This window comes from Triticum aestivum, chromosome 7D (genome assembly GCF_018294505.1).
Source record: "Triticum aestivum cultivar Chinese Spring chromosome 7D, IWGSC CS RefSeq v2.1, whole genome shotgun sequence".
In the NCBI taxonomy this organism is placed as follows: Eukaryota; Viridiplantae; Streptophyta; class Magnoliopsida; order Poales; family Poaceae; genus Triticum; species Triticum aestivum.
Genome location: NC_057814.1, coordinates 5,150,437 through 5,161,850, shown reverse-complemented (window position 1 = coordinate 5,161,850; position 11,414 = coordinate 5,150,437). Strand labels below are relative to the sequence as shown.

The 11,414-nt window shown below is 46.8% G+C and overlaps 1 protein-coding gene across 1 annotated transcript; it reads right to left on the bottom strand.

Moving 5' to 3' along the window:
* Window positions 1–1,203: 1,203 nt before the first annotated feature.
* On the bottom strand, window positions 1,204–5,484 carry LOC123165201 (sucrose:sucrose 1-fructosyltransferase). The gene is made up of 4 exons (XM_044582831.1): window positions 4,991–5,484; window positions 4,779–4,787; window positions 3,281–4,119; window positions 1,204–2,293 (listed from the first exon to the last, which is right to left on the bottom strand). The coding sequence occupies exons 1-4, from the start codon at window positions 5,415–5,417 to the stop codon at window positions 1,592–1,594; spliced, it is 1,977 nt and encodes a 658-aa protein (XP_044438766.1). The 5' UTR covers window positions 5,418–5,484; the 3' UTR covers window positions 1,204–1,591.
* Window positions 5,485–11,414: the final 5,930 nt, after the last annotated feature.

The window sequence follows — 11,414 nt, the reverse complement described above, 5'->3', positions numbered from 1 at the left end:
AGAGTATGAACGAATGGACATATGGTTTAGTGCTCCTCCTAGCTGCTAGAGCAGGGGGAAAACAAACAGGACTATTGAGCCACAACATGACCATTAGTTGTTTTATTATCTTTGACAGCGCCACAAGCCGTGTGATAAATCTAGAGGTTGTTTGGTTCCTAGACACACTTTATCACTCCTCAAGTTAGGCAAGTTTGATCAAATTAGGGGCTGTTTCTGTTTGATTTTAGCCACACCTAAAGAAATATTATTTTATAAAAATGAGCCCCACTTGTCATACATAGAAGATGCATAGCAAGATTTCCCAAGGCAAACCAAAATGCAGTTAAGAAATTATTCACCTAAGGTTAGGCAAGTGTGGCAAGAATGTGTAGCAAATTAGGGTAAAATTAGTCACCGACGAAGCATGCCCTTAATCTGCTGAGCTGCCATGGAATGTATCGAGTGCGGGTTCTACGTTTTTTTTTTTGGAGTTGAGCGGGTTCTACGGATAAGGGACTATATTTGGCGTCATGAGCGTCAAATAGCATATTCACTCACAGAGACTAACCGATTGCTCACGTAAAGTTGTAAACTGGCACTGGCTGCAGAGGCCCATTCGCAATTATTGCTTCAGCCAGCCTCTATGAACGGGCCAAAACAGCACCGCAGTGAAGCATAAGAACGTAATACCAAGGCCCAGCAGGCTAATTCCTTTATAGCGTGGCACGCTGAATTATGTGATCGAATGAAATCGGCTCTCTGGCCTCGCCCAATAACACTAGAAAATTTTCAGTACGCTACACTTGAGAATCAGAGTTGCTAAAAAAAAAACTTGAGGATCAGACGGTTATACTAAAAAAAAACTTGAGGTCAGACAAAGGCTAAAAAATTTGAGGATCAGACATCGAACCTTCCATAGAAATGCCATCTCAATAAATAAATAAATCAACTGCAGTTGAACCAAAAGCCACATACATAGGGTAATTTTTTTAAATCTCCTTCCTTGATTAACTGTTTCCTTTTTCATTTAGATAAGAAGAAGGGGCCCCAAGAGAATACAGTATACCAATAAAACATCAGAAAGAAAGAAACTGTCCTAGCTAGTTACACCAATTCAGAAATCTTACCATACGGGCTCTAGATCGAGTGGACAGCAGATATTAAATTGTGATTAAATCCATGTGGTGTTGGCACCGTATGTACAAGAAGGAAGTCAGAAAATTTCATTTCGAAAAATTGGTGGCAGCGCACACGCGCGCCTCTTTCTTTCCCCAATAATTTCATTTACAATTGATTGATCAATACGATCACCATCATCATAGTCCTGCTGCAGGATACATATCCATCCTGCCAATAGTTACACTTGGAAGGCAGTAATCATCCTGCCAACAAATCATCTAACTAATTCATCTCACCAAAAACCCAAAATCCAAAAGAAAGAAAAAACAACAGACAAACGAACAGAAAGATGACTAGAGTAGCTAGTACTCCATCTCCATCCATCCATGAGGGAGGAAGCCGCCGACCGATCAATGTGACCGCCGATCGAATCATAATATGTAGTATAGGTGAATATGCATTACCGGGCCAAGAGCTTGATTAGATTCAGCTACAAGGCGGCCGAGGCGTCGTCGGCCGTGAAGATCTGGTTGTAGGAGTCGTCCATCTCGTGCACCACGAGCTTCTCGACGGTGACGGCGGCACCGGTGGCGTTGTTGAAAAGGTAAACGCCAGCGGCGGCGTAGATGGCCTCTGTCGGGTACACCCTCGACGTCGCGGTGGACCTTCCACCCATGGCGAAGGTCTCCACGATCGAGTGGTCCACCAGCACCCTGAGGGATAGATCCTCACCGTCGAGCACTGGCACAGTGAAGCCGACCACCCGCTTCACGACGTCCTGGGCCAGCGACGACCGTGACTCGTCCTGGCAGAAATGGGTCTGGAGGCCGCCATCGAGGCCCCTCGACACGTAGAAGTACACCGCCGTCTGCTCCTTGAGGGCGCCGTCAGCGAGGACGAGGAGTCCGAAGGGGCCGAGAGCGCCACGGTTGGCGGCACCACCGCTGGTGCTGCAGTTGTAGCCAACGTCGGCTTCGTTCACAGTGGCAACAGCGGAGGTGTCGAGGTGGAAGGTGGCCTCGATGTCGAGTTGGGTGGCACGACGGAGCGGGAGAGGGAGCACACTGCCGGTGTCGATGGTGGTGCCGCCGAGGTCGGTGGAGTTGATGCGGAGCGTCTCGATCTCGACCACGGGCCACTGGATGAGGTTGGTCCGGGTCTTCTCATCCAGCTCCACCGTCCTCGGGATCGACTGTGTGACAAATGCACATACATAGATTAGTTTCAAATAAATCATTTTGTCACTTGTACCATCATCGAATCAATCATGAACAATGCACGTTGGAAACAAAAAAAACTTGGGGGGGGGGGGGGGGGGGGGGACAGGAATGATGTGAGATGCTTCACACATAAGAATAGAAAATGGGGTTGCACGAGCAAGTAGTAATAATTAAGTTAGGGTAACATAGAGATCCACAACTCGAGACAGAAAGTCTGGATTTGGTGGTTAGCCGGGACCAGACAAATTAAGATACGGTTGCGTCGTCCCTCAATCATAGCAACGGTCAACACCCAATCCATATATTTATCTAAGGCACATGGTTACACGTGGGATCGACGTGGCATGCACATGTGTTGTAGCCGTGGGGCTGCACAAGTTGCCGTGTTTGGAGAGAAACACGGAGGCTTGATCTGCACTCATTAACCAACCTATCGATCAGAGCAAAGGCAGCCGGCCTAATAGATATATGGGTCCATTGATAAGTAGGTTAGTGATTAATTAACATGTCTCGCGCACCACGAGGATTAAAAGATTGACAGAAAGGGCAAACTTGTACAGATTGGAGAAGAAAATGTACTACGCGTTTGTTTGCAGTTTGGTCAACTGGAATTAACAAGAGTTTGGAGGGAACATGCATGCACGTTTTCAAATCATTTTTCCAGTAAATTGTTGTAGTACGTGATCACGACCGGGCGACCGACCATGTCGTCGTCGCTGTCATCTTAAAGCCGAAGATTTCAATCTCCAGCAGGCAGCAGCGACCTAGCTACAACCAGCTGCTATTGGTAGGTGGTTAAGCAAGAAAGAAACGTGCAACGACGAGACGGCGACAGCTAGCTAATCAAGCACGCTAGCCACAGCGACATGTTTAACCCAATCCATATGCATGACAGCGATTTGACACCGACGACTATACTGCATGGTAAAAAGAATTTGATGGGAAGAGGGTTTGGTTACCTGGAGGGACGCCCATCCCTTGGCGACGTCGGCGCGCTCGGAGTCGGTCTCGCCGATCCACCCCCAGAGCACGCGGCGGTTCTTGGAGGGGTCGTAGAAGGTCTTGGACGCGTAGAACTTGCCCCAGTCGTACCTCAGCCCGATCCCGACATCCATCTCCGGGTCTATCGGCGTGTACTTGTTGGCCGCGGCGTCGTACCTCCCGAGCGCGTACCAGTCGTGGCGGTCGTCGTCGCTGCTCTCCTTCATCACGTACAGCTCCTCCGATCCATCGGCGCCGCCGACGGGGTAGAAGTCGATGCACTCCCACATGCCGGTGCCGGGGACGCTGTGGAGCAGGCCGGGTATGAGCTCGTAGTTGATAAAGTCCTTGGTCTTGTAGGTCATGACGATGCCGGTGTGGCCATGGTTGTCCTTGGAGCCGATGACGGTGCGCCAGGTCTTGTCGGACTCGTCGAACCATGCGGTGGTGGGGTCGCGGAAGTCCTTGTCGCCGATGCCGGGCGGCGGGACGAGGATGGGGTTGGCCTCGTACTTGGTCCAGTTGCGGAGGAGGGAGTCGTTGGGGTCGGCGGGGACGGCGAGGCACTGGACCTGCACGGAGGCGTTGGTGGAGCCGGTGTAGAGCATGACGAGGGAGCCGTCGGGGAGCACGGTGGCGGAGCCGGTCCAGACGCCGTTGATGTCGTACCACTGGTCGGGCACCATGGCGAGGGGGAGGTGGCGCCAGTGGATGAGGTCGCGGGACACGGCGTGGCCCCACGCGATGTTCCCCCACACCGCCCCCTCCGGGTTGTACTGGTAGAAGAGGTGGTACCATCCGCGGTAGTACACGGGACCTGCGATAGATGCAACACGAAGAGATTTAAATTAGGTGGACATGTAGGAGCGTGGGTTGTGGATTAAGGAAGATGATCATGGGTGCCTCGTTGGCACATCACTGCAACCACGTTGGTGGGCACATAATATGATGTGCATGCAGGACCTATCGTTTTTGAACATATATATGTAATTTGCTACAACAACAAAAAAGTGTTTCAAGAGATGATGTATGTACACGAGACACACATGATCATCTCTCTATCCATCTGAACTGAACAATCCACTGTGCTGGCCGGTTTTATTTCTACCTTTTGTTTTGGATCTGCTGGCTACAGTAGGTAGCTAGACGTGCATGCAACACGGACGCACGCGTTATATCCACCCATCCATGATCCATCTACCGGTTTTATTTCTCCGTTCGGTTTCTTTTCTGACAACCAACCAACCAACTAACTTGCCGTTGGTAATGCTAGCTCGATCCGGATTCAGTCAATACCCAACCAAAGATGCTTGAGTTATCTATATCTAGATCGGTAATAATAATCTCATCTCATTTTGCACGTTGACTGTGTAAATATATGGTTCCGCGACAGCCGGCGATCGAGCGAGTGGTAAAAAAGATGCTCAAGTAGGAATATTCTATCCATGAGATCGGTTGATCAGGAGTACTACTAACCGTTGGGATCTGCATGCATGCATGCATCCATGTCCATCGCCGGAGAGGAGGAGGCCGCCGCCAGCAAACAAAGAGCAAAGCCAGTCAGTTCTTCTCCATCGATCATCGACCAGATTAACAACGCGTGAAAATTAATGGAGTTTATGTGAATCTGAATCGACCCGAAAAGGAATGGATTAATGGTGGGAGGAATGGATGGATCGTGGACGTACCGTTCATCCAGTTCTTCTCGGGCTGGAAATGGAAGCCGGTGCGCTGCCACTGCAGCATGGCGTTGCTCCAGGGGAACCCGTCGGCGTCGCCGCCGGCGCCAAGGAGCCCCACCATCTCGTCGGCCGCCCCGGAGGTCTTCTCCGACACGCCGGCGTCCCGGCCGCGGCTCCGCGCCGTCTCCGCCAGCGGCGGCATGTCCGCGACCACGTCGCCGCCCACGACCCGGTCCACCCTGCCGGACCCGGCCAGCGCGCTGGCCACGACCAGCACCACCACGGCGGACGCGGCCAGCACGGCCACGCACGCGCGCCACCTCACCCCGCCGCCGCCGCCGCCCCGGCGCTCCTCCGCGACGTCGGAGGGCGCCAGCGGCGCGTACGCGTACGGCAGCGCCGTCTCGCCGGGACTAATGGCCCGGGACTCCATCGACGACGGTTTCCAAGAAAAAATATATGAATCGATTCCGGCGGATCGACGGACGGGTGGAAGGAATGGATAGGCATGGCTCCCCCCGGCGAGCGCGATTTATAGTTGGCGGGGAGAGTAAAAATGGCAAGGCGCGTGCGTAGGATGCGGCGACTGGCCTCTGCGTGGGCCAACCAGACCAGGGATAGCAAGGAAAAAGGAAGGCCATTTTTATTTTCCATTCCACAGTATTTTTCTAGAAAGGAACTGGATCAAGGGTGGGGGGGCATTGACCCAAGAAGATCGGCGGATCCATTTCGTTTTAGGAAAGCAGCTGCGATCCAGTCCATTGCTAGACACCCTATATTAATTTGATTCCGAATAGAGAGGAAAGAAAAAGATTGTACACAGCTCCTGGTATCATCCAACCATAGGTTGATTCTTCAGGTATGTGTCTGTGCGCACACATACATTGCTCGATATAACCCTCAAAAATCATTGCTCGATAGCTTTCGGGCATTTCTTTCCTATCGTAACTTCGACACGCCCATTATTTTCTTATTTTTACAATGACGCACGCACTTAATTTATGGTCTCTAGCTACCGGTTTCTCCATGCACACCCCTTTTGACAACCGCCACGAATTCTCCAGCTTGCCGCGGCCCGAGCATCTAAAGTCGTGGCCTGGGACAACCCCAAAGCTCAAACAAGATGTAATCGTGAGGGAATAGGTTTACGCGAGTTTTATCGGTTTCGTTTCGGAAATAGCTGGGATCATTTCGTTTCAGGAAAGTAGCTAGGATCCAGTCCATTGCTAGACACCCTATATTAATTCGGTTCTGTATAGAGAGAAAAAGAATATGTACAACCAGGATCATGGCCATCCAACAACATGTTGGTTCTTCATGTGCACGCGCGCACATACATTGCTCGATAGCTTTCTGCCATTTCTTTCCTATGCTCGCTTCGACTTGCCTACTATCTTCTTTTTACAACAACACGCGGACTTTTATTGGTCTCTAACTACCGGTCTCTCCATCCATATCGCCATTGACAACCGTTGTGAAATCTCCAGCTCGACGCGGCCCAAGAAACTTTTTTTAGACGAACACGGCCCAAGCATCTAAAGCCGAGTCTTGGGACAACCCTGAAGCCCATAGAAGACGTAATCGTGAGTGAATAGGTTTAGGTGTCTTTTATCGGTTCCGCTTTCGAAAATTACTTTTTATAGAGATTACATTGATCGACCTCACTAAGAAACATACTCGTGTTTTGTAAAGGGAGCATCCATGTGTGCTTGACACCAGATGTCAACCAAGGTTACATTGTCCCGCGGGTGGAAATTTGGGGGTTGTGAGGTTCAGAAAACCCTATAGATGGAAGGAGAGACAACGATGAATGAACACATATGGAGGGCAGCTGATTTTATCTCATTGTCCGCTTTTGGAAATTGCTTGGCAAGGAATCTATGACCGACTTCATTGATTGAAAAACTACACAGATGTTAACGGCCTCCTCAAAAGTTACAAACATCAATTTTTTCAGGATAACTATTAATTAGAGATGATTGATAGTCAGATGTCATATTGTAGAAGAAACGAAGATCGTTGAAATTAATCTAGAGATCCAAGTTGTTAGGACAATTATTGGACATTGTCGCGCAGCATATGCATACTTCTTTTACACTACGAACATTGCTACATCATCGACCTGGAGTTCTGGACTCATGTACAAGGGGCTTAAAAAACAATAATGGGTACAATTTTGGGGCCACAATCTTGTGGGTATTGGTTGCTTCCAGGTCATGCTATCCACTTATCCATCTCCCTAATGCACGACGACCACCAATCAGAATCAATCTAATTGTCAAAATTCAAAGCACAATTAACTACTAGTACAATAATGCTGATAGTTCCAAAGAACAGTAGATGAGAGAGACCCAACCAATAGAACGAAGAGAAGCATCCGGAATTGGTCTATAGTGCCTTCGTGTGGTGCAAATGTGAACTCACCATCATGCGATGGCTTGGAACAACCCTAGAGGCCATGGAAAGGTTGAGGCCTATTTTTTGTCTTGCCCGCATATCAGAAAGCGCTCGCTGAAGGAGGTTATTGTTTCACCATAGTCAAGCGTGCCTTAAACTTTGGGATGGAGGGAGTATTTTTTCTGCGAGGGGTTATAATCTTTCCCTAATAATAAAGCACAGAGTGCTTCTGGTCGTCCGTGCATCTCTTTGCAGAAAACCCCCACCTTTTCTACTAATTAACTCACAGTCCATCTTCAAGTGAGAATGAATCATTTTTTTCACGTTTTATAAAAAACCCCCTGCCTTTTATACTAATCAACCCGTGGTCCGTATTTACGTCAGCCGAATCATTTTTTTGTTTTAACAGAAAACCCCTGACTTTTCAGTTAATCAATCCGCAGTTTATCTAAAACAAAATTATACATATCTTTTAAACCGTAACTCCGATTCTAACGTGTTATGTACAAAATTTGATTAGAAAAATATGTAGAATCTAAATATGATATTATTTTTAGTTGTTAAATATTTCTAAAATATTATTTTTAGTGCACCTTAATATATAGTGCACGATCCGTTTTTCTTTCGTACTAATGGCGATCCTACTTGCAAATAAACACTCACTAAAACCAGATTGAGAGAATAGAAAACATCGATAATCACTCATGCACACCTCTGAAAAATCTCGTGGGGAAAACAACATACATCTCATCTTATTCTGAGCGAGTGTGCTTGCTCGCGCGCGTGAGAGAGAGACGCCTTAGGACTTACCATATTTAAATGTGTTTTCGTTGTGTGAGCGGTGAGGCTACCGTCGGCAACACAAATGTGATGTCATGTGAAAATAAAGGACGTGGACCTATCAGTGTCTTGAGTCATGATTCTTGGGTTAAGAGCGTGTGTTGTTTTCTCTCTTGTTGCAATGCATGGGCTCTTTTGCTAGTTAATTAACATGGGAATATCCCCTTGTCAACTGTTGTACGGTTGCCCTTTGGAAACTGACACATCTCCTTTCACCCTCTATTCACAACTGTCACATCTCTATGTAATCGTCGTGTTTGTGCGACGCGTCCGTTCATGGACGTATATATTGTAACCCATCTTCAATACAACACATAACTAATTCGTGACTACCATTTGATCTCTCACATTTCCGCTGAGCTCTGTCAGTTATGATCGACTTCATAACTAAGAAAAATACATGTGTGCAATTAAATATATATTGTCGTGTATGAAATGTCCCTAACTCAACACGGTAACAACTAACAAGGTACACCACCATAACTGCAGCTAATCTAGAAGTTGAAATTGTCAACACGGTTATTGATTAGAGGTAACCATGGATCACATGTTTCCTTGTAGAAAAAAAATGATGGTGCGTACTGCTACATGAAGAGAGCTATTGATCACGACCGTGCATCACAAATCACATGTTTTGCTTACACAAAGAACCACCTCATTGATTTGGACTAATAGAACGGCCTTAAAAATGTGCAATAATGGATATCGTTTAGGGCCCCACAATATCCCGGAATCGGTTGCTTCTGGGTTATCCATCTCCATAATACAGTAGGAGTACATGACAACCACCAACCAGAATCAAACTACCAAGATTCAAAGCAACAATTAACTGGTGCAGTTATGCTAATGGATCTAATAGAAAACCAACAATGTATCAGTACAGTACATGTGGGAGAAGCGAAGCCAATATATATACTGGCTTGCCAGGTTGTGTCACTTAGGTACACAAACAAGTCATTTTAACTAAGGACAATTTGACAAAGCGCAACTGGACTGGTTCTACGAGATGGAGTTTTTGTGATCGGGATGAGACCATCAAACACCTCTTTCTTGACTGTCCGATGGCGAAGGTTTTATGGCGGACTGTTCACATTGCTTTTAATATTACCCCATCGAGTGACGGGATAGATTCCCAAACAGCAAGACACATTCGTGTTGGAGTATATGCTTTACTTCGGGCAGTCTGGAACTGCAAGAATGATTTGGTTTTTAACAGAACAACAAATACTCATTTTTTGCAGGTTATCTTCCGAGCCACTGTGTTGATCCGTATGTGGTCGCTACTCACTCAGACGAGGCCAAGGAGCGTTTGGTTACTGGATCTACCCGATGGGGGATGGTAGCTCGGGCTATATTCAACCGTTTTGGATGGCGGTCATGTAATAGGATAGGCAATTAGTTTTCCTATCTAGCTTCTGCCTGCCGGTTGTGGCTTTTCTTTTCGCTCTTCATGAGCCTTTTTGTGGTTCGTTTGTTTAAGACTTCATGACCTTGGTTGAACTTATTTGCTTTATAATAAAGGTGGCCGTATGCATCGTTCTGATGCAGAGGCCGGGGTTATACCCCTTTTTCGAAAAAATAGGTTGTGTCACTTATGTGGGCTTGTTTGTGTGCGTTTTTTCCCTGCATACGTCTCTTTGTAATTTGGGGGATAGTTGTCCTAGCTCCGAATAGTTGTTGTGCTTCTTAACTTCTACTCCCTCTGTCCCAAAAATTATTTCAACATGGATCACATTCCGGATAATCTTTGAGTGTCTTCCAATGTGGCTTCCAAATATACTTTTCCTTCCGGTCTTGATAAAGGTAAATTGGTTGTTGAGCAGGTTGGCATCACTTTAAACACATGCTACTATGTATGGCCTGGGAGGCGCCTCCTGTAGGGATAGTCAAGATCAATGCCAATGCTAACTTCTTGGCCGACCAAGGTTTTGCTAGCATTGGAGTTGTGGCGATCCATTATGAGGGGGTGGTCCTTTTGTCACCGCGTGATTTTCACATATGTGTTCGAGTGTGGAGGAAGCGGAGCTCCATGCAAGCTTGGCAGGAAGTCATGTTGCTTCGGCGATGAATAATCCTATCATCTTGGACTCTGATTGCCTTATTGCGAAAAATTATCCGCGTAATGAGGAACCCTCTCGTGGATTTGAACTGAAAAGCGGAGATTCATGCTCTTATGTAAGGTATGGCTTTGGCCATCCAACATACATTGCTCCCGGTGGTAGTGCAGTCGAACTCGGCTGAAGCTCTTTCAGTGCTATCTAGCAATGGCCTGATAAGATCAGCGTATGGTCAGTTAATCCTGGAGATCATGGAGTTAATGAGTAGAAGGGAGTTTTTACCTCAGAAAATTCATCGTAGTTAGAATAGTGTTACAGATCGATTGGCCAACTATGGCCGCACCGAGAGAACCACGGCTGTGTGGGTACACTTGATTCCACCTTGTATTGAGGATTTGTGACCTCCTGATTGTAACACTGTGACATTGCAATAAAAACTCCCTTTTCCCCATAACAAAAAAGTTTCCTTGGTCAAGGTTAATAGAGATGCAATACGGTTGCCCATGAGATTGCTATTTTTTTTACAAATACTAACTTTATCTTAATTAATATAATGGGTGAGAAGATATTTCTGAAAGATAAATAAGAGAAACTATAACTAAAATTAATTTAGAAAACCAAGTTGTCAAGACAATTGTTGGACATGGTCGTGCAGCACATGCATGCTTCTTTTACACGAAGAACATTGCTGCATCATCGACCTGGAGTCCTGGACTCATGTACAACAAGGCGCTTAAAAAACAATAACGGATACAATTTCGGGGCCACAATATTGTGGGTATCGGTTGCTTACAGGTCATGTTATCCATCTCCCTAATGCATGGCGACCACCAACCGGAATCAATCTAACTGTCAAAGATTCAAAGCCCAATTAACTGCTAGTAGTACAATAATGCTGATATAGAGCCAAACGGAAATAATGCTGCCGCAGTGGATAGTGAGAGAAGCCCAACCAATAGAACTAAGAGAAGAAGCATCCGGATTTGGGTTTATGTGTGTATAGTGGATAGTCCTGTGGTGCCACGTCGGATGTATGTGCCAGTGTTCCTCTTCCTCCAACAGGTAAAATTGGTTTTCTTGGTTTCCACGTGGTCAATCACCGGTGGCAAAGGGTGCTGGTCAGATGTTGCTTCCTC

What these genes read in the sequence shown, in the direction of transcription:
- LOC123165201 (XM_044582831.1), bottom strand. Translation starts at nt 5,417, where the DNA reads ATGGAGTCCCGGGCCATTAGTCCCGGCGAGACGGCGCTGCCGTACGCG. An exon ending in AGGGATGGGCGTCCCTCCAG is followed by an intron (nt 2,294 to 3,280) that starts GTAACCAAACCC and finishes TTTGTCACACAG; the next exon opens with TCGATCCCGAGGACGGTGGA.